The sequence below is a fragment of the Microcaecilia unicolor genome, chromosome 6 (genome assembly GCF_901765095.1).
Source record: "Microcaecilia unicolor chromosome 6, aMicUni1.1, whole genome shotgun sequence".
In the NCBI taxonomy this organism is placed as follows: Eukaryota; Metazoa; Chordata; class Amphibia; order Gymnophiona; family Siphonopidae; genus Microcaecilia; species Microcaecilia unicolor.
In genome coordinates this window covers 48655699-48682647 of record NC_044036.1, presented here as the reverse complement: position 1 = coordinate 48682647, position 26949 = coordinate 48655699, and the positions used below count along the sequence as shown (strand labels likewise).

Below are 26949 nucleotides of genomic sequence, written 5' to 3'. Positions count from 1 at the left end.
ACATTCAGCTTACATGCCAGCCATCTCCTTTTCTCCTCTCATCCTTTGATCCCTGTCATGTGCTCAGCTCTGTCGGGTTTAGTGTTAATACAAGACACTGCCACTCTGCATGCTAAGAAGCTTCAAGTACTGCTTTTGTTGCTCTCATTATTCTACTGGGGTTATGAAAATTTTAATGACAAAATGGGTGTGGAATTACAAACACAATCTAGCAAAAACAAACACTACTCCACAAAGTGTGAAACTGTAATATAGTGAACTTATAAAGAAAACAGAGACGGAAAAGCCTCAAAGTAGCTTGAGACAAAGTTTTGCAAAGCTGTGTCGGTCGAACAAAGACCTGACTTCATCATCATCGGCAAACACCTTCCCAGGGATAGAGCAGCTTCATTCAAAATACAGACTATGCATAATGTCAGTGCTCAAAGAAAAATCAGGTATCTCAAGGCAAGAATGAAGCATCCAAAGCATTTCTGGTGGAAGTTTCAAGATGCAGAAATGCCCCTGGCAAATTTCTACCAGATGCGCTTTCCGTGCTTCATTCTTGCCATGAGATAAGTGATTTGTCTTTGAGCACTGACATTATGCATAGTCTGTATTTTGAATGAAGCTAATCTATCCCTGGGAAGGTTTTTGCTGATGATGAAGACAGGTCTTTTTTTGACCAATATAGCTCTGTAAAACTTTGCAAAACTTTGTTTCGAGCTACTTTGAGGCTTTTCCTTCCCTGTTTTCTTTATAAGTTTGCTATAGTACATTTTCACACTTTGTGGATTATAATAAAAACAATAAACCAACATATTTCTCCATATAAACAAGGATTTACTCTAATTTTGTTAAAAATGGGGGAGAAAAGCTGTTTTGCGGAGCTTACTCATGAACACTCCTCTTTGAGTGTTTACAAGCTGAAAAGTACAGAGTTAGGCTCCTTTAATGCTGGAAGTATTTCTTCTTTCAGTGGAGCAATAATTTGAGAGTTTCACCTGCAGGTTTTCACATTACTTTGCAAACTGCTTATTAACTCAGGTGCAAGCACTCAATATGAGCTTTAGGTCTCATTGTGCTTGCATAAATTGATACTATACTCCTTTGTTTTCTAAAGTTTACTTAGTTACGTTTCAGTGCTTCATGTGTAATTTTTCCCTGAAAGTAAATCACCCATTTTCTCTTGGGTCCAAATATAATATTCACAGATTCTTTTATATATAACCTTTAAGCTTGCTAATCTCCATCAGTTTGAATCTTATGAAACTACCTTTGGGAGAAGGATAATTACTTCCCTAGAATTGTTCTAAGAAGGTAGTATTTACATGGGTTCATAAAAGTCACCCACCTTTTCTTGGGGGCTTGCACACTGAATTATCTCCAGATGTACTCTTGCCTAGGTTGATAGGGAACTGATAGCTGAAGAAAACAGATGGCAATACATTGTAGACAGGGAGCTAAGCTTAAAACTTTAAGATAGGGAAGCTTCTTGGCATGGAGCCCAGCAAGAGATAGATCACATGATCACCCATTAGTATGAATCCATCAAGATGCTAAGTTTGGGAAATAATTACTGGTATGTAACTATCCTCTTTATTTCTATAGGAGAATTTCCCACTGTTTGATCACAAGGTTGAAGTCATAAGAGGGAATGTGAACAACCATTAATTGCTTACCCATACTCTTTAAGACATTTTATATTTAAATATCATCAGACATGAAGGATACAGTTTTGAGTACTTGATTTTGGGGGAAAAAATCAGGGAAGCTGTAGAATGAACTTTGTGCACTCAGATGGGATCCTGCTGGAGACCTATGCCCCAGATTCTATATAGGTCACCCAAAGTTGGGCACCCAAATTTGGACATGGAGCCCAGATGCATGCGTAAATGAATTAGTCAATTGGTTGTATAATCACTGGTTAGGTTCAGGTTACTGAATAGAGTGAGCCCGAGTAGAGAGTCACTGGGGGGAGTGACTGGGAGGTCCCTAAGTGAAAGGAAGCCCAGCCCATGGGAGGGTTTATAGAATAAAATGCAGATAGTGCCCATGTTGGGGTAAGTGGCAGCTCTGGGAGGAGTTTGGAGTTAATAAATGTAGTTGTATGTGAGAGCACATGGTCTTTTGGTTGTCTGAAAAGTCCCTGCCAATAGGTCTGTAGGAGAGAGGGGAGTCCTGTTGGAAGGAGTGTAACCTTTGGCTTACAAGGGGGGGATGACTACTACACAAAGTGGCAACCGGAGAATTAAAAGTGCTACGGGTGGGCAAAGAAGGGTGCTAACCTGGAAGCTGTAGGATTGGAGCCAAGGAAAGCTCAGTCCCAGGTCCAGGGTGGATCTAGAGAGAAACGACTGCGGGAGGAGGGTCAGACAGTGAGGGGTCTGAGCCTGCTGGAGATAATTAGATTGAGAGAGGAGAAACCAGCCTTTGGGATTTAACACTGCCTCCCAGGATAGGCATGGACAAGAGCAGTTGTCTATATGTAAATAGTCCTGAAGTATCTCTGTACATATACCCATGAAGAAAGTGGCATAGGTGTTCCCCACGGAATGTCAGACGTTGGAGATTAAGTTATAATGGAGTGCTGCAATCAGTTGTGTTGCAAGTAAATCAAGTTGCCTCCTGCTTATTGCAGACGTTTGCGTGGTTCCTGGACTGAAGAGCTCAGTGGAACCCAGAACTGGTAAAGTATCTCCCAAACCCCCGGATCGCTATTCCAGACCATTGACCCACTCCCAGCTCGACTGCTAGTGGACTGGAGTTGATGTGTATGGCAAGAGTGACCCGCGTGACAGCGAAGGCTGCGAGGTTTGAAGTGAGAAAGATAGTGAACTTCTGTGGTTCAGAACCGGAGCTAGAACTGGGTGAGACCTGGGTTACAGATGCTAACAACCAATTATTGATGTTAATTGTTGTTAATCAGCATTTAATTGGCTCTAATTTGGATATATGTGCACATCTGCTTATGTGCTATTCTATAATGCTAGACACCCAAAGTGTCTCATGTGCAATCCAAAAGGAGGTGTGGCCATGGGAAGGGTAGTGGCAGATCATGGGTGTTCCAAATATTCCAGCACAGTGCTAAAGAATACCAGGGTTTTGTGCCCAACTTCAGGATTTACACCAAGTTTCAGCAGGTGTAAGTCCTCACACCAAAAATGGGTGCTGGATTCTGCTCTAAGTGTTACTTTACAGGGTGCAGGTGCTCAGCCTGGAGGGTCCTTTATAGATTAGCTCTTTGCATGGATTTTTCCTGATGCCTAAATTTAATTGCCATTTACTGAATCTGGCCCTTATTGCCTTATTTATTTTGATTTTGTTCACACCTTTTTCAGTAGTAGCTCAAGGTGAGTTACATTCAGGTACTCTGGATATTTCTCTGTCCCAGGAGGGCTCACAATCTAAGTACCTGAGGCAATGGAGGGTTATGTGACTTGCCCAAGATCACAAGGAGCAGCAGTGGTATTTGAACTGGCCACCTCTGGATTGCAAGACCGGTGCTCTAACCACTAGACCGCTCCTCCACACCTTGCATTCCATTTAATTATTTAAAAGGGAATGAAAAGTTTTAGCTATTACAACCTTATTCAGGCTTTTATTTAACCACTAAACAATTGTCCACTCACACAAACAAAAAAACAAATGCATCATGCACATAAATTAATGGACTTTACCTGCCACTGAAATGACAGTGGGGCCCTTTAACTAAAGTGTGCTAAGCATAGTGGACAAGTCTATAAAGGGTGCAAAAAAATTAGACACGTAAAATCTGTGCACTGATAGTATTCTATAATGGCACCTGGGCATCCAGGTTCTGTTATGGAATAGAGCCTAAGTTGGCATTTTAGGCAGCTAAATTTATGCAGCAATATTTAAGCACCAACCCTTATACCTTGTAAAAGGCAAGTGTAATTGTTAATGCCTAATGTTGGCACTTAGGTGCATAACTTACAGTATTCAATAAGTTTAACACCAAAATGTGTGACCCACCCATGACCCACCTACATGTATTCCCTGCATTGTAGTTGCATCTTAAGAGGGTCTTTTACAAAGGCACGCTAGCTTTTTTAGCACACGCTAAATGCTAGAGATGCATTTAGTGCACGTATAATTAATGCACGTCTAAAAGCGCTAGCAAGCCTTTGTAAAAGACCCTCTAAGGCACTAAGATTCAGTTATAGAATACTAGGGTAAGATGGCTTAGGTGTGCCTATAGTTAGGCATCAACAGTTACACCAAATCAGTGGCAGTTGTAACTGACAGTGTCTAATTGTGCCCTAAAGTTCACATAACATATAGCATTCTATAAATTACATATGTATCTCAGAGACACGCCATGACTTGTCCACGTTGTGCCCACTTACACGCCAATCAATTTTGACAGGTGTGTTATAACAGAATAGCACGTAACACCAAACAAACAAAGGCAAAAATAGTGAGGCAAATACAAAGTGGATTCCAAGTTCAAGGACCTTTATTGTGATAACACATCTGGGACTCACAATATAGGTCCGTGAACTTGGAATCCTCTTTGTACTTGCCTCACTATTTTGTTTGGGCTTTACATGGTGTTGAGGATTTTTCTTCTCCTTTTTTTGTTTTCCATAGAATAGCACTTAGCAGTTATATGCGTAATTGCCAATTAGTGGCACCAATCAAGTGCATAAATGCTATTATTCTATAACTTAAGCCAGTGAGGAACCCCAAGGTTCCACAGAACCCGGTTTGGGAATCACCGACTTAAGCACCCAACTGATACTTGTCTTTAGGTCCCAATCAAAGAGCGTGTTGCTTTCAAAATCTGCACCCTGGTTCATAAGATTATCTACAGCGAAACCCCGGGATACATGACAGACCTCATCGACCTACCAATCAGAAATACATCCAGATCAAACCGAACATACCTAAACCTCTACTACCCAAGCTACAAAGGACTTAAATACAAATCAATTTATGCATCTAGCTTTTCCTACATAAGCACACAACTATGGAATGTGTCACGTCCCTCACCTGTTTGACGCTCCTCCCGGCTAGGTCATCCCGCAGTTCCGTCTGAAAGGGACGAGGATCAGTCTTAGGAGGGTCTGTTTCTGTTTCCTATTTCTGGCAGCCGTCATCTTGGTTGGATCAAGGGCCACAGCCATCTTGGATAGCTCAAGAGTCGTAGCCATCTTGGATAGCTCTAGGAGTACAGCCATCTTGGATAGATCATCTCTTAGGAAGCCATCTTGGAGTAACGAGGACAGGAAGAAAGCCCATATTTGGTCCTTTGAGATCTCCTGTGGGAGCAGCCATTTTGGATTCAGCTGAGGATGGTTGACTCTGATTACCTTACTATTTAAAGCCTTGCCTTCAGTCCTTCTGTGCTTCGGCTTCTATTCAGTTCCTGGGTAGTTGCAGTGCAGTTGGACCTTCTTGTATTTGTGCCTGATTTTTGACCTTTGCATGTTTTGGACTCTGTTATTTGCTGCCTGCCCTGACTTCAGACTGAATCCAGATCATTGCTTGTTTGCTGCCTGCCCTGACTGCGGACCAGATCCTGACTACCTCCTTCTGGGTATCTGTTTTCCACCCGTGTCTTTCCTGGGCGACAACCCCGCGTGGTTCCAGAAGACCTGTAGACCGCCCGCACCTGGAGGCTCAACTTCCATGGAACGGTGGCCTTCCCAGGCGAAGATTCGGGGTTGTCTGGCCACCTTCTGACACCGACATTGGACTCAGCTAAGGTGTGGGATCAAGGCACAAGGGCTCACAGTCTGACAGAACGCACTACCAAAAGCCGTGAAAACAACGTATAACCACCTAAACTTCCGGAAATCACTAAAATCTTACCTGTTCAAAAAGGCATACCCTACCGACCCTACTTAAATACCAGAACCCTGCAACACTACAAAACCAAAGAACGTAATGGACATAACGTAACTCTTCCTCTATACGATTCCCTAACATGTTGTTCCATACAGACCTTATTCTACCATAACATCACTATGAAACTGTTCATACCGGAATTGGCAAATGCCTTTACGGTACTATGTAAGCCACATTGAGCCTGCAAATAGGTGGGAAAATGTGGGATACAAATGCAACAAACAAACAAATAAATAAATAAATAAATAAATAAATTTATAGAATCACCCTTATTGTGTATTTTATAGCTCAATTAAAAGGTAGGGGATAATTATGATGTATGTATAAGTCACTTTGACTCCCCCCCCACCCCACATATCTGGTTTGCCTCCCTAATGCCACCTGAAATATTTCTGTCTAAAGACGCCACTGTTGTAAAGACAATGAAAGGGGATTTCTTTATCAAGAGAAAGTAAAAAGGTCTGCAATAATAAAAAAAAATATTTCCATAACTTTCCCACCTCTCTCTCTGCGTAGCCGCACTGAGTTAAGTATTGCTGGGTAGGATAAATTGCATCTAGTTCATAGGTCAGTAGATAAGGATGTTTCAGAAAATCAAGCTATTTATTTGTCTCCGCAAAGACAGAAGACCAGGTAGTTGTAAAGCAGAGACATTTTATTATTATGTCTTGGCTACCAGGCTTAGCTAATTGATGACTTCACATAAACATTATGGAGTATATGCTATGTCTACCAATGCAATAGGTTAATTGATTCCCTTGGCTTAAACTACCTTTTACTGTGAGAAATTTACATAAGAATGCCTATTTATCTTCAGTGTCTTCTGTTACAGAGGTTGAAGTTTTGGAGTAACTGATCTGATTAATTTGTATTCTTCAAGCAGTATTATAGCTGGCAATCATTACTAAAGAAATTATATAAATGTGTGAGTGAGTGTGTGTATAATGCAGAATTTATAGCTATAGGATGGCTCTGGTCAATATTCAGTCCCTGGCAATCAGTTTAAAAATGCACTGAATATCCATAGCTAATTCTAAATGTGCTGGCCACCAGGGCTTAGGTAGGTCCCGGCTGATATTCAGCTGGGACCCACATAAGACACATATGTGGTCCTTGGCTGAATATCATCTGGGACCCGCATAAGGGATACAGATGCCCTTGTCAGCTCTGTTTCCCCCTCCTTCCTCTATGACCACAATCCTCTTCCCTCCCACTGATGATCTGAAAGCCAGACCAAGTCCACCCTCATCCCCCATCCCTTCTCAACTGGTAGCCCCCCCCCCCCCCCCAGGCTTACCTTTTATAGCCCTGGTGGTCTAGTGAGATCCCCTGTGGGCAGGAGTGCCCATCACAGTTTTTTTCACAAAATGACTGCTGTGACCTCTAGCAAGAGACTCACAATACCGACATCACAAACCGGGCAGGTAGCACCTTAGCACTCTCATTTCATTTGAACCAAATATTACATATATGCACGCTTAACAAGCTATCTGAGAAGAAGAATGGAATTTATTATTGCCAAAGCATTCTACAATGCACATATGCAAATACATTCATAACAGTGAACAATTGCATACATGAATACAGTTTACAGTATGATGCAATTAAATACCCGACTTGCCCTTCTATCTAGAGCATTTTATGATAAGGGGGTCTAGCCTTTTGAGTCACACAGCTCCCTCTACTTCCAGCTTTACTCATGAAGTTGAATCTGCACTGCAACTGGGGCATGCCTAGGCGCTAACCTCACAGCCTTGATCATGGGATTACGGTCAAAGCATTTCCCCTTCTTAACCGTTGACTTTCTTGAAGCCTTCAGCCTCCTCATCCCATCAAAGTCTGAGGTAGGCACCGCCAATCATCTGGCACTAGCCTTCCTTCATACAAGAGAGGGACTGCTCCTGGTCTTAGACATCATCCATGCCATTGCTAGCATGGGACAAAACTAGGGCACCTTGATGTTTATTTGGTGTAAGACATACTGCTGTGTACTCTATCAGGCTAGGACCCACTGCCTGCCGAATGTTGTGACAAGATCCTATCCTCCCTAACCTAGGGGGGGTGGGATGGGTAAGTCGTCAGAGCAGCATGTAAGATGGTGGTTGCACCTTGGCAAGCCACACCTAATGCTTTGAATACCATCCCCTCTCCCTGCCCTTAGGACTCCTCCCCATGTCTCTCTACTTTTCCTGCGCCCCCCCCCCCCGATTATACCAGATGTAACTGCTTTCCTACCCTCAGTCCCTTCCCTTGTCTGACCCCACCCCTATCCTCCCCAGACTACCCTTCCTGGCTGGGCAGGGGCTGTCACCCATTTGTGCATCTGACCACCTATACGGCTGGGTCATTGTTCTTTCTCAGCTCATTTTACTGATTTGATGAAAGCAGTATGGGGGGGGGGGCGTAATTTTAAAAGTCACTTAAGTTCATAAAGCAGAAAGAACTTGATATAAGATTACCTATGAAAAGATATGTGTAATGTCATTATGTGCATAAAGTATATTTACCCAGGGTGAGCTAAGGTATTCCTGGGGAGGAGTTGGAGCAGAATTCAGACTCGCATGCAAACGTTTGGATTTTCAAATATATGCGCATACATTTTCTCATAAGTTTTGTGCATAATAAATAGTAGTTACCAAATTCTGTTTAGGCAGCCAAAAGTTGGGCACAAATTTGGATGTCGATTCCCAGATCCACGCGTAAACTAAGAAGCCTATTAGGCACTAACAATTGTTCTGTCTGTTTACCTGTCTTATTTAGATTGTGAGCTCATTGAGCAGGGACTGTCTTTTCGTGTTTAATGTACAGTGCTGCGTATGCCTTGTGGTGCTATAGAAGTGATTAGTAGTAGTAACAATTATTAGCATTAGCAAGCAATTAATTGGCATTAATTAGGAGTTCCATGCTATTACCTCTGCAAGCAAACTCGAACTGGGGTTACATCTCAGGGAAAGATTCAAGGTTGAAGTGATGACCCTCCATTTCCGGCATCCCAGGCATACCAGGTGTTAATCCATGCCAGATTTTTATTCTTCCCCTGACTTCAAAACAGTAGACATTTATGTCTATTAGATTGTAAGCTCTTTGAGCAGGGACTGTCTTTCTTCTATGTTTGTGCAGCGCTGCGTATGCCTTGTAGCGCTATAGAAATGCTAAATAGTAGTAGTAGTAGTAGTGGTAGTCCAGGGCTGCAGAGGAATTCTCCACCTCCGTTACTCAGGCTTTAGGGTCCAAACTTGTAGAACCAGTCTTCCAAAAGAAATTTGCCATGCCTTCGATCATATAAGCTTTCACTGCTTCTCCTTTTCAGCATTTTAAACGTGTGTCCCTGCCCCATAGGTATCACTTCACTTCCCTGACTCCCTTCTGCTGCCAGGGCTGCTATAACCTCATTTCAAATGTCAGGCTGATTCTTTTACATCTCCCAGCACCATATCAAAGAGCAAAGAGGAATGCTAAACCCAATCCTTTTTTCTTCAATTAATACTCCTACATCTTCCTTGGGCAGGCAGCAGAAACAATGAGTTCAATAAAGTGGTGTCACCTAAAACCTGTTTGTTGGCCTCTATTTCTATGTTTCCAGGTAGTAGACTCTTAATCCGAAGTGGTCCTAATGAATCTATGTAACATCACATATCAAATTTACATTATACCTTGCCACTACTTTCTTATGCAGGTATAACATAGGATGGGATTGTCAAGAGAATGAGATTTTTTTTCACGGGAAAAATGCCTCTGAACGTCAGCGGTCTGAATGTTTTTATTTTTACAGAGTCGCTGAGCCACTCATCTTCACTGGCAAAAGAACCCGATTACCCTCAGTCTCTTTCTCTGTTTTAGTTGGTTGTTGCTAAATATATATATAGTTGGAGGCAAATAAAGCTGACTTTAATCGTTTTGACTTAAAACGTTCATTTATCTTTAAGTGCTTAGTCCGTCTGCTGTGTTATTCAAACCACCCTACGGAGTCCCGTTCACCCCCCTTGAAGGGCTTTGTCAGGGAAACTTCTAGTGGTTCACAATATTCAGACGTGCGGCTTTCCAGCTCTCCTTCCAATATTATCAAGAACTCCTGGGCTTCGCCGCGACAGTTACCCTCGCTTTTCTCCCGCACTCGTACCACGGCACGCTCCTAGTAGCACCCCATGGCAAGGTATAATGTAAATTTGATATGTGATGTCACACAGATTCATTAGGACCACTTTGGATTAAGATTGGTACTCATAAATGAGTGGTTAAAGCTCTACTATTTTGAGAAGTATTTCCAGGTAGTAGACTAACATGTCAACCTTATTCCTAACAGTTCCCTTTCTAAGTGCCAGTCTTTATACAGCAATGTGCATACCTTCTTGAATCAGTTTCAGGCAATGGGGCAGTAGTATCTTTAGGTTCTGGGTCAGGGACAGCTTCTAGTTTCAGTGGCTGTGACTGCTCTCCTCTCTGCCTATGACTGAGAACATTTTAGGGTGGTGCACGAGAGCACGTGAACCTAGAACCTCACCCTTTTCCTGTCTCCTGGGAAAGACATGACATCACAGGGGTTCCTACTTCCCGTTGGCTCCTTATCCTTCTCATTACATTCCCTAGAATGCCTGGCTTGCATGCCTCTACAGTCCCACCCCTCCCCACTCAGGAACAGGAAAAGTTTCTACTTTCTTCCTGGGATATTCCTTTTACAGTGGTTACAGGTAGGGATCCTTCTAATCCCAAAGGGTTTCCTCTTCTATGAGCAGGATAGCCATTTCCCTGTGGAGGTTTCTAACAAACCTCATTGTAGGAGCTTTACCCCAAACAACTGACTTTAATAAAGACTTATTTTCCTTTCCAGATTAAGGCTTACTTCTCTAGACTGCTTTACTCAGCTTCTTCTTAGAGACATCTTTCCCCCATTCTTCCTGTGAGAGATCCTTGTACAGAAATTTCCCGAACTGCTTAACCCACTATGGTTGAGCTGCCCCACTTCCTCCAGGCTGCCAAAGTAATCCCTGGGGTTTGGCAGCCTGTCTGACTATAGCAGTGCTTGCTAAACTTTCCCTTGAATGGTCCTAATCATCTTGGGGGGGGGGGGGGGCTTGACTGCTTGCCTCACTATGACTGGACTTGCACCACTTTTCCCTGGATTTCCCTAATAATTCCTGGGGCTTGGTGCATGCCCCTCCCCTAGCTTCTAAATTTGAATCCTTATGGTTCCCTCTGCAACTCCCACATTAATCCCTGGTAATTCAAAATATTCTAGAGCTCTTATGGTCATTTTATTGCTATGATACCCTTAGGTGACGTATAGTGCAGATCTGCCCTACACCTTCATCTATAAAGTGAATGCTTAAATTCCATAGTGTTCAGTTCCAAAGGAGATGTAACCATAGGAAGGGCATGGACAGTCAAGGACATTCCCAGAAATTAGGTGCAATGTTAGAGAATACTTGCATTTGCATGCCTAACTGCTATTAGCTGGGCATGAGTATTTTTACCAGCTTGTGGCAGTCATAAATGCTCATGCCCAAAGTTAGGCACAAAATGCACGCTAAGAATTAGATTCTATATATGGCACCGAAAAATCCATGCGGAAAAAAAATACAGCTGGGTGTATTCTCTAAAGTTCACCTAAATTTATAGAATAGGCTTAAATTTCTGCACAGACTATAGAATACACTGAGCACCTCTCTACGCAACCAAATTTGGTCACATCCATTTAGGCCATGTTTTACTTGGCGTAAGTCTTGATGCCTATATTAGGCACAGAGTGGGTGTATTCTATAATAATGTGCATAGATTTTGGAAACACCCTTGACCTGTCTATTCCACGCCCATAACCATGCCCCCTTTTCAACTATGCGACTTAGAATTTACCCACATCACGTTACAGAATACATTTAGTGAGTTGTGTGTGTAAATCTTACTTAATGCCAATTAGTGCTGATAATTGCTTGTTAACATCCAATTGACAACATAGATTAGCTAGTTAACCAATTAAGTTACATACATTGTTATAGAATACACTTTGATTTCCACCTGGAAATTAAGGCGCGATATATAGAATTTCAGGGCAAGCTAATATTCTAAAAAGTACGCTCCACACAGAATGCACTTTACAGAATACTATCTTAGCGTGGATCATCCTGGCGCCTAACTTTCTGTGCCATTTACTGAATTCCACCCTAGGTGAAAATGGGTATGGGTAAAGTAGGTACCTACTTTCCCTTTGGAAATTGGTGTAGCTTATGTGCATACTTACTGCAGTAGTTAGGCAGTCTGTTAGAAAATGACCACCTCCTATGGTCGCTTCCTGTTTTGAGAAAATGGCCTTCATCTCAAAAACTAGCAAATGTATGGTATGAGTTCAGTAAAATGGTGTCACCTAAAACCTGTTTGCGGACCTCTATTTCTATGTTTCTAAGGTTATCAATAGAAATCAAACAAAATAAAACATGGAAAAGAAAATAAGATGATACCTTTTTTATTGGACATAACTTAATACATTTCTTGATTAGCTTTCGAAGGTTGCCCTTCTTCGTCAGATCGGAAATAAGCAAATGTGTTAGCAGATAGTATATATAAGAGAAACATCAAAGCAACCTTCGAAAGCTAATCAAGAAATGTATTAAGTTATGTCCAATAAAAAAGGTATCATCTTATTTTCTTTTCCATGTTTTATTTTGTTTGATTTCTATTGATAACCTTTAAGAGTGGACTAACACGGCTACCACACCTTTCTACTTATGTTACTAAGTAGACTAACATGTCATCCATACTACTTTAAACATAGCAACTAAATGAAGAGGGACAAAATGCTACTTATTAAAAAAAACAGGAATCTAAATGTTTGTCTTGAAATCACTGTATGATCTCATTTATAACAGCAGAATTTATTCTATCCACTAAGTAATATTTAATAGTCTACCCATTATGTTGTCTGGTGGCTGCTGAAGTGCTGGCCATCCTGAATATGAGTGAATAAATGACTTGATTCTATTTAAATGTTCGTGACATGATTATAGGAAGGATAATTTGCAAAGCCATTAACCTGGGCAAATTAGCTGTCTGAAAATTGCCCTCACTCAATGCAACTAAAAGCATGTGAGAGATCCCATAGTGTGTGCACTTTTAACTGGATTCATGGAAGGCATTACTAGTTGTTTAATGCAGCTTAGAAAACGGGTCCCTATGGATGTTATGATCTCCCCAACCAAAGTCCACCAATGAGAACATCTCTACATAATGGAAGTAAAAGTACCCTGGTAAAAGCTGAACGTTGCATGTATTACCACATTAAGGGAGGGTAATTGAACAGTCCATATTATTCATGACTTTACCCACAGAAATGGCATTGATTATTGCCTTCATGTATGGTAGTTTTTCAATAGGTTGCCAATGTAGAGAAGATACATATGTTGTGCCTATATTATAAGGGAAAAATAAGTAAGACTATAAATTAAAATGATACCAAAATAAATCAATAAAGTCAGTACCACATTTGGTAGTGACTTTGTTGGTGCAAATAGCCGCACCTAAATTTATGACCAACTTTCCGCTTAAGCGTCTATTCTATAAACTGTGCTGAACTTTAGGCTTGGCTTATAGAATACCGCTTAAGTATTTTTTTCTGTGCTGAGTTTTTAGACAACATTTATAGAATTTAACCCATTACACAAAGGTAGATGCAAATGATATATTAGTATATTCTTTCTTTATGAGATTGAAGAATTGATAAAGGTAAATGAACTGATTTTAGACATCGCAAAGACAGAATGGTTTAGGTTAAGAAACTCTCTATGAAGTATGAGCAGTCTCTGTCACGTCTGATGATCATCTCTTATCAATTAGGTTTTGGCTTGGTTTAGTTCTTTTTTTGATTGCTTAAAGATGATATATTTTCTTACACTTGGATCTCTCCTTGTGGAGATCTACAGGGATCACCCAAAATAAATACTTCACTTACTGTGCAGAGTCAATTAAGCATGGAGGAATTGTGCTGTTCTAAAATGTACATTGATCCAGAACTCCCTGAAGTAGCACCAAGCAAAATGCACATATATTTTAGGGGTGACCACTTACCCAGTAAGAGCTGGTGTAAATGTTCTCACCTAGATGGCTAAAAAAAGCATCAAGAGAATATATCTTCCCCAGCATTCATACAATAGTATATCTTGAGGACCTGAAGATGTATACCCTGGAGGAAAGGAGAGACAGGGATGTTATGATATAGGCATTCAAATATTTGAAAGATATTAATATCCAAACAAAACTTTTCCAGAGACGGGAAGGTTGTAGAACTAGAGGACATTAACTTAGAAAGTATTTTTCATTGAGATACTGGCTGATGGTGTCTGAATAGCTATCCCATAATTTGAAGATTTATAAACTGCTTTGTTGTGAATACTAGAGGTGTAATATTAAATGCAAAAAAATAAATACCACATAAATGATTTGAATATCAGCATCTACGTGTGCACTAGCCACCTAAATCTCCTTATTGAATGACCTCTTTAATGCTTAGTGTGACTTTTTAGTTCTAGTGTGTTTTAGGGAGAAAAGGATATAATAGAATATTATCTGACTTTCCTGTGTTTCTAAAGTTCCCTGTGAATAAGTATTGTTTCTGCTTCAACAATATTGGCAATAGATAGATAGATAGCGTCGGATCCATGTTTGGCAGTATTTCAGTCTGGTAGATAGTCCTCATCTAATCAAATCTGAGGAAAGCCAGAAAATACTCCTGTAAAACACATTGTGCCAATATCAGGAATTACTTCTATAGGAAAGATACAATATAGCGTAGAAGATGTTTTTATGAGTTCATAAAAATGAAGCATTGATCATCACCAGGTACTGAGAAATTTGAAATGTCAACAAATGTTCATGTTTACTGGGAAAATATGATAGGAACAGTGCAGGCTGCTGACACACAAGGTGCAATGGCATTATCTCACTGAAATGTGATGTAGCAGGAATTATGAGGAAACCAGGAAAATGATTATGACAATTGCTTGTTTACTTTTCCAAAAATACTAGGACTAGGGGGTAAGCAATGAAGCTACTAACTAGTACATTTAAAACAAACTGGTTAAAATTTTTCTTCACTCAGGGGTCCCTTTACTAAGCCACAGTAAAAAGTGTTTTGAGGGAGTGTGGTCACGTCTTTTAGTCAATCGCTGGGCCATTTTTTACCACAACTGGGAAAAAGGGCTTTTTTATTGGTCCAGGAAACAGATATGTACTGAAATTAAAACTAGCCTATTTATGGCCTGAGTCCTTACTGCCACCTTTTGACCTAGCGGTAAGGACTCACACGCTAGCCTAGTGGTAATCTTGCAGCACACGCCAACTGCTGATTACCACTGAGAACGCCCCCACGGTAGAAAATAGAAAATTATTTTCTACCACAGGATTCACCGTATACCAAACTCAGAATTACCACATGGTGCATGTACTAGCCTGGCGGTAGTGCCGATTTGGCACACACTACCTATATGTTTGACCTCCCGCGCCTTAGGAAAGGAAAACAAAAGTGAGGATGTTATAACGCCTTTGAATTGGTCCTTGGCTGAAGCATCTAGGGCTCTTCAGCTTGGAGAAAAGATGGCTGAGGGGAGATATGATAGAGGTATATAAAATAATGAGTGGAGTGGAATGGGTAGACGTGAATCATTTGTTTACTCTTTCCAAAAATACTAGGAGTAGGGGGCATGCAATGAAGCGACAAAGTAGTAAATGTAAAAATGAATCGGAGAAAATATTTCTTCACTCAACTTGTAATTAAGCTCTGGAATTCGTTGCCAGAAAATGTGGTAAAGGCAGTTAGCTTAGTGGGGTTTAAAAAAGGTCTGGACAGCTTCCTAAAGGAAAAGTCCATAGACCATTATTAAATTGACTTGGGGAAAATCCACTGCTTATTTCTGGGATAAGCAGCATAAAATGTATTGAACCTTTTCAGGATCTTGCCAGATATTTGTGACCCGGATTGGCCACTGTTGGAAACAGGATGCTGGGCTTGATGGACCCTTGGTCTGTCCCAGTATGGCAATACTTATGTACTTATGTATATGTAAAAGGGCCCCTCAATGTGTAATTAATCTCTGGAATTTGTTACCAGAGAATTTGGTAAAAGAGGTTAGTTTAGCTGGGTTTTAAAAAAATGTGGATAATTTCCTAAAAGTCTATAAGCCATTATTAAGATAAAATTGGAAAACAATTCACTGATTATTTCTAGGATAAGCAGCATAAAATTTGTTTTACTCGTTCTGAGATCTTGTCAGGTACTTGTGATCTGGACTAGCCATTGTTGGAAACAGGATACTAGGCTTGATGGACCATGGGTCTGTCCCAGTATGACAATGCTTATGTTCTTAATAGGACTGGCCATAAGAGCTGATGCTGTCATAGAGGCTGGCATGTACTGTTTCTTTCACATCTTAAGGGGGGTGGGAGAGGGTCAGTGACCACTGGGGAAGTAAGGGGGGATCATGCCTTAATCAATTTAGTTCAAATATGTTTATTAAGTACATATATGGAAAACAGCAAAAAGAAAGTTGATAATCATCAAAACAGATAAATCCTCCATAGCCCTCCCCATTCGGTCCCACCAAAAACCAGAACAGATAAGTTAAGGCTGTAACAACATAGGAAATCCACCAATGGAGGAGAGCCTTGTCTCTTATGATTCACCCCCAGGTGATAAGAACTATGATACAAGCATGAATGATGGGAAAAGAATACTCCCCACCAATGGTTATTTAACAATTTAAAGGTTCCAATATCTTCAGAGCAGGAAAATCAATAGTTCACAAACAACACTGCTGAATACTAATTCAACTTTTAATTAAAAATCAGGTTTATCAAACATACAGCTATAACTAATTCATCTACACATCAAACCAACATCATCAGACCTCAGCAGTAACTCTTTTCATATAAGAACTTAGTTTTATGACTTACTGATATCGTCATCAGTCTTTTCTGTAAAATATTTAAATATGTATTCACTTTAAACTATAGAAACTCTTTATATCATTATAAGAGGTTTTTTTTTTTTTTTTTGGGGGGGGGGGGAATTAATTCACTTAACTTAAACAAAGGGGACCCGCAACCAACATGAAGCATGTTTCACCAATTACGCTGCAACAGGGTATGGTCCTCCAGTGCTGCTACTAAGCTTTCACTTCTTCATCAAAGCAATTAAAATGGCATCACTTGTTATTTAGGGCACCTTTTTGTGACTTAGTTGTGATTGAACCAGGTCTAGACCAAATCGTCTAACTGTTAGCATGGAAATTTTTGTTTTGTTCCATTATGGCAGAAAAATGTCCAAGTTTTGGGAATTCCCAATATGCCCCCTTGTGATATGGACACACTGCAGATGAACTGCATAGAAAAATGTCTTAAAAATGGGTTTCAAAAATAGCAATTTGACCTTTAGGGGAAAAAAATAACAGTCCATCATACGCTTTGTGCCGCTTTTTTGATGGTTTTCTGTCTGAAAAACGAGACTTATGAAGCAAACTATCTAAAGTGGATGGAACATGTGGAGGGGCATTTTCGAAAGGGACGTCTAAGTTGCGATTTGGATGTCCTTGCAAAACGGCGAAATCTAGGGGCGGGGAAACCCGTATTTTCTAAGCAATATGGACATCCATCTTTCATTTTTAAAATACAGTCAGGGACGTCCAAATCCTTAAATTTCGCCGTCCCTAGATTTGGACGTCCCTAGACATGGTTGTTTCTGATTTTCGGCGATTTTCAAAGCCGAATGGAGGAGTGGCCTAGTGGTTAGGGTGGTGGACTTTGGTCCTGGGGAATTGAGGAACTGAGTTTAATTCCCACTTCAGGCACAGGCAGCACCCTGTGACTCTGGGCAAGTCACTTAACTCTCCATTGCCCCAGGTACAAATAAGTACCTGTATACAATATGTAAGCCGCATTAAGCCAGCCATGAGTGGGAAAGCGCCGGGTACAAATGTAACAAAACAGAAGACATCCATGTCAGAAACGACCATATGCAAGCCATCTGGTTGTGGGAAGAGTCAGTATTTCTAGTGCACTGGTCCCCATGACATGCCAGGACACCAGTTGGGCACCCTGGGGGGCACTGCAGTGGACTTCATAAATTGCTCCCATGTACATAGCTCCATTGCCTTTTATGCTGAGCCCCCAGAAAACCCACTACCCACCACTGTACACAACTACCATAGCCCTTATGGGTGAAGGGGGGGCACCTATATATGGGTACAGTGGGTTTGTGGTGGGTTTTGGAGAGCTCGCTGTTTCCTCCACAAATGTAACAGGTAGGGGGGGTATGGGCCTGGGTCCGCCTGGCTGACCTGCACTGCAGTACCCACTAAAACTGCTCCAGGGACCTGCATGCGCTGTCATGGACCTGAGTATGACATCTGAGGCTGGCACGACATATTTTGAAAGATGTTTTTTGAGGGTGGGAGGGGGTTAGTGACCACTGGGGGAGTAACAGGAGGTCATCTCCAATTCTCTCCGGTGGTCATCTGGTCATTTTGAGCACCTTTTTGTATCTTAGTCGTAAGAAAAACAGGTCCGGGTGAAAATGTCCAAGTGTTCATTAGAGACGTCTTTGGTTTGTTTTATTATGGGTCAAGGAGGCATGTTGGGGAAGGGGGCATGTTAAGGGCAGGATTTGGGCATTACTAAGACTTGAACATTTTTCAGCCATAATGGAACAAAACAAAAACGTCTAGGACTAAAACTAAGACGTCTTGAGCTAGACATGTTTTATAACAAATAAAGCACAACAAGGTGCCCTAAGTGACTAAATGAGCACTGGAAGAAATCAGGAATGACCTCCCCTTACTCCCCTAGTGGTCACTGACCCCTTCTCACCCCCCCCCCCCCAAATCTAATAAAAACATTACTCACCAGGCTCTATGCCAGCCTCATATGTTATATACCGGGTCCATTAGAGCAACACTGTAGTCAAGTGGACCCAGGCCCTATCTGGTACACTTGTGGTGGAAATTGTGAGACCTCCAACACTCACCAGAAACCCACTGTACCCACATATAGGTGCCCATTTCACCCATAAGTGCTATTGTAGTGGTGTACAGTTGAGGGTAGTGGGTTTGGGGGATCAACAGACAAAGGGAGCAATGGTGAGATGTGTACCTGGAAGCATTTCTTTGAAGTTAACTGCAGTGCCCACTCTGGTGCCCCATTGCTGTCCTGAGATGTCTGGTGAACCAGTCTACTAAAAATGCTGGCCCCTCCTTCATCCCAAAGGCTTGATTTTCTACATTTTTCACACAGACCTTTTTTTTTTTTTTTTCCTAAAAATGGTAAAAAAAAAAAAAAAATAAGTACAAAGCACAAAACCTTGTTCAAAACAGTATTTTTTTTTTTGGGGGGGGGGGGGGGGGGGGAAGATAGATGTTTTCCTTTTTTCAAAAATGACCTTCTTTCCTATTCAGATTTTGGATGTTTTGTGCAAAACATCCAAAGTCGGACTTAGACATCATATCGAAAATGCCTCTCAAAATCTCTGATCAAACGCTTCTTCAAAGACTGCAAGCAAGCAGTCTCCTTTTTTCCTCCAAAGACTTTCCAAACCCTCTTCAGGGTCCTTGTGGGACACAGAACCCTGAACTCTCTTCATGGTAAATGCACTTGATCACTTGTCTCAGCCTCCTGACCCAAGGAACCCAGTCATGATAGAGATACGTAAATACTTCCATGAACTAAATGCACAGGAAGTAGGCCTCTTCCAGTGGAAAGAAGGCTCTAGAATGAGGGGTCAGGGAATGAAAATGAAGTAGAATAGTCCAGAAGTAATCAAACAAAACGTGTATTTACAGAAATTGTGGTGGATAAGTAGAGCAGCCTTCCAGTTGAGATAGTAGAGGTAAAGACAGTATTCTCTTAAATAGAGAAGGAGATAATACTATAGAAAAAATATATCTTCACATATACAGTGTGCAGTACTTAATTAGATCATCTAAGCACAGATTCTCAATACATATCTTCTATTATTCAATATATTCTATTACATTATCTCATTTTTCAATATTTTAATTTTTAATAAGGAGGAAAAAAGCTCAGAATAATGAGGGTGTATATCAACTTGTTGTATCTCAAGGTGCTTATAAGTTCCACACTTTTTTCCTCAATCATTGGCTTCAAAAAACCTCCTCCACATTTTTAATCTTGATTAATTAATTAAAAATCACTTTTAACCTAGCTTATTAGATTTGTAGTAGACTTTCAAGCTTCTCCAAGTATTCAAAATATAGCCAAAACCACTGCTTCAAGGGGTAGTTTATATTTCAAGAAAGCTGTAGGAAAAAGCATAGAAATGTGTTATCTACCACAGCATTTTCCATAATTCTTAACATTCATCATATTATGTACTCACTGCTCTTGGACTTAAGTACTGCACACTAAAAGTGAAGATATATTTTTTTTCTATAGTGGTAAGACAGTATCAGAAACCAAGAAATCATGGGACAAGCATAGAGGATCTCCAAAGAAAAGGAAGGAAATATTGGGGTTCTTTTACTAAGCTGCACAATGTGTACGTGTGCCCATTGTGCGCCAAAATGGAGTTACTGCCTGACTACCGCTCTTGCGGTAATTTCATTTTTGGCATGTGTCCGATACACGCGTCTAAAAAATATTTTTTTTATTTTCAGATGTGCATAATGGACGCGCGCCAAGTGGCATTTGGCGCGCAAAGGTTATTACCGCCCGGTTACCACATGAGCCTTTACCACTAGGTCAATGGCTAGTGGTAAGGTCTCAGACCCAAAATGGATGCACAACATTTTTCATTTTGCCACACGTCCATTTTCCGCAAACATTTTTTAAAAAGGTCTTTTCTACAGGCGCGCTAAAAAATGGATCGTCCCGCACTCAAAACCCGTGCCTATACTATTGCAAGACATTTTTCAGCGTGTCTTTGTAAAATGACCCCATAGAGCAGAACAAGTGATATAGCTAGGCTGACAGAATGGGCCTTCTGGTCTTTATAGACCATTATGTTCTCATCGATATGTGCACACTGCACAGGTGTTAAGGAGATCGATGAAGGAATATTATTGAACCTGCGATGTTGTTCTTTATTTTTAATTTCAGCCATGGTATAGAGCTTCAGCTGTGGGCTGCAAGGGAGAACTCCTTCATGAAAAAGCAACTAGCGTTTCTTCCAATGTTTACTTTATATGTTGGATTAGAAGGCTGTTTGTGCATTCCTACTGTTTTCTGTTTGGATTCTATATGTAGGGTTGCTTTTCCTTTCCTGTTATGTGCTTGTTCTTACTTTATATGTATAATGCTTTGGGCTACTTTGAAACTTTGGATTACTAAGTCTGAGATATAAATAAGTAAATAAATACCATAAATAAATAATCCCATTGACTCAAAAAAAGATATTGTTTTAAGGACTGGATATATGTTTTGTCACTGACATCTGGAGATATTTAAACAAATGGAGGAAAAATTAACAAAAATGCATTTAAAATAATTTAAATTACATATTACTAATAATAGCTCTGCAAGTTCATTTTTCAATTCTGTCATACTCTGGGATGTATGCTATCTGGTCCAGGTGATTTGCTACTCTTTAATTTATCAAATTGTCCCATTACATCAACCAGGTTTCAAAGATTTATTTGTTTGTCTTGCTTGTCAGCACTGAATACCATTTCTGACATTGGTATCTCTCCCACATCTTCCTCGGTGAAGACCAAAGCAAAGAATTCACTTAGTCTCTCCTATATGGCCTTGTAGGTTTCTTGCTTCTAATGTACCTAAAAAAAGGTTTTATTATGTGTGTTTGCCTCCAACACAATCTTCCTTGCCTTCCTTATCAGAGCTTTGCATGACTCGCCATTCCTTATGTTGTTTCCTAGATCCCTAGGCACCTAGATTCTGTTATAAAATAGCAGCATACCTTGGTATCAGCCTGCCTAACATCTATGTCACAGAGCTGGTTCAAGTGCAAGCAGCTAAATATGGTAGATATATGTAATTTATAGTATGATGTAAGTTAAAGCGCATAAGTGGGAGCCCAGCCTATGTCCTGCCATTCTGAGTCGATGTATGCGCCCCCTTGCAAATACATTCTATGCAAGATAGGTACAGATTTACAGAATAGCACTTAGGTGGAATTTTGGTACATATACACGTATATAGAAGTATTCTAAACATTTACATATGTATCATACATGTAAATGTTTATGCCTGGTGTATAGAATTGTTCTTCACGTGGAATCAGCTAAATGTTTAAGAGGGACAGTTATTAATGTGGACTGCTGTTAAGATGTGTTATTTACTGTCAAACAAATTGCCAGGTCTTTTGCATTTATGTCATGGGGTGGCACAGTTCAAACAATTCTTGAAAACACATCTTTCTGTGCATTACTTTTTAACTAAGGGGTCCTTTACTAAAGGGTCGCTGCGCGGCAATGGACTTGCCCACAGCAAATCGGAACTACTGCTGGCCTAACACGGATGCTAGCAATAGTTCTGCCCCCAGCACATGCCATTTCCAGTAGGCCTGGAAATGTTTTCTTATTTTTACCACCAAGGATTTCCTCGTGGTAAGGTTAGTGCGAGAACCCTTACTGCCTCCTCAATGGGTGGCAATAAAGGCATCCCAAAAAATGGCCGAACGGCAAGTTTTTACCTACCACACAGACATTTCTTTTTTTGGGATTTTTACCAACTGTAGTAAAAGGGGCCTTGGAACTCTGGAAATCCACGTGCTGATGCTACTGCAGGGCCCCTTTTACAACAGCTTAGTAAAAGGACCCCTAAATGTGCGATATAGCAGTTACATAGTAACATAGTAAATGACGGCAGATAAAGACCTGTATAGTCCATCCAGTCTGCCCAACAAGATAAACTCATTTTACATGGTATGTGATACTTTATATGTATACCCGAGTTTGATTTGTCCTTGCCTTTCTCAGGGCACAGACCGTAGAAGTCTGCCCAGTACTGTTCTTGTACTAAGTTCTGAAGCTAACGTCGAAGCCCCTTAAAATTTACACTCCAGCCCATCCCTATCTATTCAGTCACGATCAGGGCGTAGACCGTATAGGTCTGCCCAGCTCCCATTTTGTTTTTTTTTTCACACATTAACATTAAAAAGTTAATATGCTGTGTTATGCAGACAAATAATGTTTCTACTAATATAATATTTTGCAGTCTAATGCTGGACAATTTTACAGTGAACAATAAGAAACTTTAGGTTTTTTTTTAAATTTTTACTCTTTCAGTTTCTCCAAAGATATACGACATCTCATCAGACATGGTTGTCAATGAAGGAAGCAATATTTCACTCATTTGTTTGGCCAGTGGGAAACCAGAGCCTTCCATTTCTTGGAGACACCTTTCTCCTCTAGGTAAGTGTGACACTCTAATGTAAATCCCTTTAAGCAGCGTGTGTCGACAGCCATCTACTGTACTGCAGCTCTCTACATACTTGCATTTTTCAAGAGAGAATGACAGAGAGGTTGTTGTACTGGTAATTTTGGGAGTTCCCCAGCAAATCTTAGGTTTTTACAATTGTATCCCACAGATTACTTGCATTTTGATCTGTCAGTTCACTGGCCAGACAATTTAATCTGTTATAAGTGGGCAGTTTGAGAGGTGTACAAGGGTGCAGTTAATTTTTGCCCAATCTGCATTGATATTTCAGAACATACATGTATTTGTCAGCCATTTCAGAAACATACACTTCTCTGCTCTCTGAAGCTGTCAAAGAGGCCAAAACCTGTTCCTGGAGGCATCCCAGCCAGTCAGGTTTTCAGGATACCCAAAACAAATATTCATAAGCGAGACTTGCATGCACCACTTCATGCAGATCTCTCTCATAAATATTCTTTGTGGATATCCTGAAAACCTGACTGGCTGGTGTGTCTCCAGGAACAGGTTTGGGAAACACTGCACTAGGGAATTAAGTTGGCCACCACCTCTAATCCCTCCAGTGGACTGTACAAAACAAGCAACTTTGAATGTCAATGTTGCTGGATAGCAGCAACAAGAGCAGATCACCAGATGATCACATAGCAGTAGTAGTATAAGGATCTTTAATGCACAAATAAAATCACAAAGTCCGGTGTGGCCATGTTTCGTCTACAAGGCTACAACTGGGAATGGTATCCCAGTGGGAAACAAGCTTTGCTCCTTTTCACTCCAGTTGCCCTTTTTACTAAACGTACCACCTAATTCTGTAAAAGTCGACAAAAATTTGCAAATGTGTCCAATTTGTGTGTGTAATTTAATTGAATAATGAGCTAATTAGAATCAATAATTGGCTTTCTAATCAGCAATTATTGACACTAATTTGATTTAATTGGCATTTACGCGCATAAATTTAGGCAATCTGTCCCTAAAATCGAGTGTAGTACCGGAAGACTGGAGGGTAGCCAATGTTACTCCGATTTTTAAGAAGGGTTCCAGAGGAGATCCGGGAAATTATAGACCGGTGAGTCTGACGTCGGTGCCGGGCAAGATGGTGGAGGCTATTATTAAGAATAAAATTGCAGAGCATATACAAAAACATGGACTGATGAGACAAAGTCAGCACGGATTTAGTGAAGGGAAGTCTTGCCTCACCAATCTAATGCATTTTTTTGAGGGGGTAAGCAAACATGTGGACAATGGGGAGCCGGTTGATATTGTATATCTGGATTTTCAGAAGGCGTTTGACAAAGTGCCGCACGAAAGACTCCTGAAGAAATTGCAGAGTCATGGAATCGGAGGTAGGGTATTATTATGGATTAAGAACTGGTTGAAAGATAGGAAGCAGAGAGTAGGATTGCGTGGCCAGTATTCTCAGTGGAGGAGGGTAGTTAGTGGGGTCCCGCAGGGGTCTGTGCTGGGTCCGTTGCTTTTTAATGTATTTATAAATGACCTAGAGATGGGAATAACTAGTGAGGTAATTAAATTCGCCGATGACACAAAATTATTCAGGGTCGTCAAGTCGCAGGAGGAATGTGAACGATTACAGGAGGACCTTGCGAGACTGGGAGAATGGGCGTGCAAGTGGCAGATGAAGTTCAATGTTGACAAGTGCAAAGTGATGCATGTGGGTAAGAGGAACCCGAATTATAGCTACGTCTTGCAAGGTTCCGCGTTAGGAGTTACGGATCAAGAAAGGGATCTGGGTGTCGTCGTCGATGATACGCTGAAACCTTCTGCTCAGTGTGCTGCTGCGGCTAGGAAAGCGAATAGAATGTTGGGTGTTATTAGGAAGGGTATGGAGTCCAGGTGTGCGGATGTTATAATGCCGTTGTATCGCTCCATGGTGCGACCGCACCTGGAGTATTGTGTTCAGTACTGGTCTCCGTATCTCAAAAAAGATATAGTAGAATTGGAAAAGGTACAGCGAAGGGCGACGAAAATGATAGTGGGGATGGGACGACTTTCCTACGAAGAGAGGCTGAGAAGGCTAGGGCTTTTCAGCTTGGAGAAGAGACGGCTGAGGGGAGATATGATAGAAGTGTATAAAATAATGAGTGGAATGGATCGGGTGGATGTGAAGCGACTGTTCACGCTATCCAAAAATACTAGGACTAGAGGGCATGAGTTGAAGCTACAGTGTGGTAAATTTAAAACGAATCGGAGAAAATTTTTCTTCACCCAACGTGTAATTAGACTCTGGAATTCGTTTCCGGAGAACGTGGTACGGGCGGTTAGCTTGACGGAGTTCAAAAAGGGGTTAGATAGATTCCTAAAGGACAAGTCCATAGACCGCTATTAAATGGACTTGGAAAAATTCCGCATTTTTAGGTATAACTTGTCTGGAATGTTTTTACGTTTGGGAAGCGTGCCAGATGCCCTTGACCTGGATTGGCCACTGTCGGTGACAGGATGCTGGGCTAGATGGACCTTTGGTCTTTCCCAGTATGGCACTACTTATGTACTTATGTACTTATGATCCACACACATAAAATGTGATCCACACACATAAAATGTGATCCACACACATAAAATGTATGTGCGATCTGACAACGTGCCACCCTGCTGCCCCCTACCACCATGCCTCGCCTCCCCACTGCCTCACCTCACCCCCTCACAAACAAATACCTTTGCTGGTGGGGGTCCCCATTCCCCTCCAGCCAAAGCCTTCTTCAGTGCAGTCTCCGGCAAAGCTGCGTTCGCTGCCTGCCCCCTGCTCTTCTTTCTTCTTGCTCCTCCTCCTCCTGAGTGTCAGTGTGCACAGGAGGAGCAAGAAGAAAGAAGAGCAGGGAGCAGGCAGCAAACGCGGCTACGCCGGAGACTGTGCTGAAGAAGTCTTTGGCAAGCGGGGGATGGGGACCCCCACTAGCAAAGGTATTTGTTTGTGAGGGGGTGAGGCGAGGCGTGGTGGTAGGGGGGCGGCAGGGCGGCACTCAAAATGTGCCCCCAACCTCGGGCTCTGGCCCCCTCCCACCGTGAGGTCTGGCTATGCCCCTGGGCCACGGTACCTAAAAACCGTACCACAGTTTAGTAGAATTTGTCCCTTAGAATGCATTTCCAATGTAGGGGCCCTTTTACTAAGCAGTGCTAAAAAGTGGCTTGAGCTGTCCTCAGATCAGGTCTTTCCCGTGCTAAGGCCACTTTTAGCGCTGCTGGCAAATTGCTAATTTTTCTCTCTTGGCAATAATGGCCACATGCTAATTTTCCCATTAGCACATGGCCATTAGTGTGTGAGCACTTACCGACACCTATTTTTTAGGCATTAAGAGGTCCTTTTACTAAGGTGTGCCAGAAAATGGCCTGCACTGTTGAAGATGTATGCATTGGATGTGCACAGGTCCATTTCTCAGTGCGCCTGCAAAAGAGGCCTTTTGGGGGGGGGGGGGGGGGGGAATGGATGTGCAGCAAAATGAAAACTGGTGCGCGTCCATTTTGGGCCTGAGATCTTACTGCCACCCATTCACATAGCAGTAAGGTCTCACGCGTTAACCGGGCGGTAATTGCCAGCGTGCGTACAACCTGCAAAATACTGGGTGTATTAATTCAGAAATGGAAAATCAGACATTTTCTGACTGTGGTACAAATGGCTTTAGCGTACAGGAAAACCCCGTGGAAAGGGGTGCAAAGGTCACTTTCCATCGCAGCTTTACAAAAGGAGTCCATAATGATTTG

General features: G+C 41.4%; 1 protein-coding gene across 2 annotated transcripts in view; it reads left to right on the top strand.

Moving 5' to 3' along the window:
- NEGR1 (neuronal growth regulator 1) overlaps positions 1 to 26949 on the top strand; it is a 710014-nt gene that overhangs the window by 427248 nt on the left and 255817 nt on the right. For both annotated transcript variants that reach the window (XM_030207026.1, XM_030207025.1), the window contains exon 3: positions 23091 to 23216. In XM_030207026.1, the coding sequence (XP_030062886.1) occupies positions 23091 to 23216 (126 nt within the window). The remainder of the gene's footprint in view (positions 1 to 23090; positions 23217 to 26949) is intronic.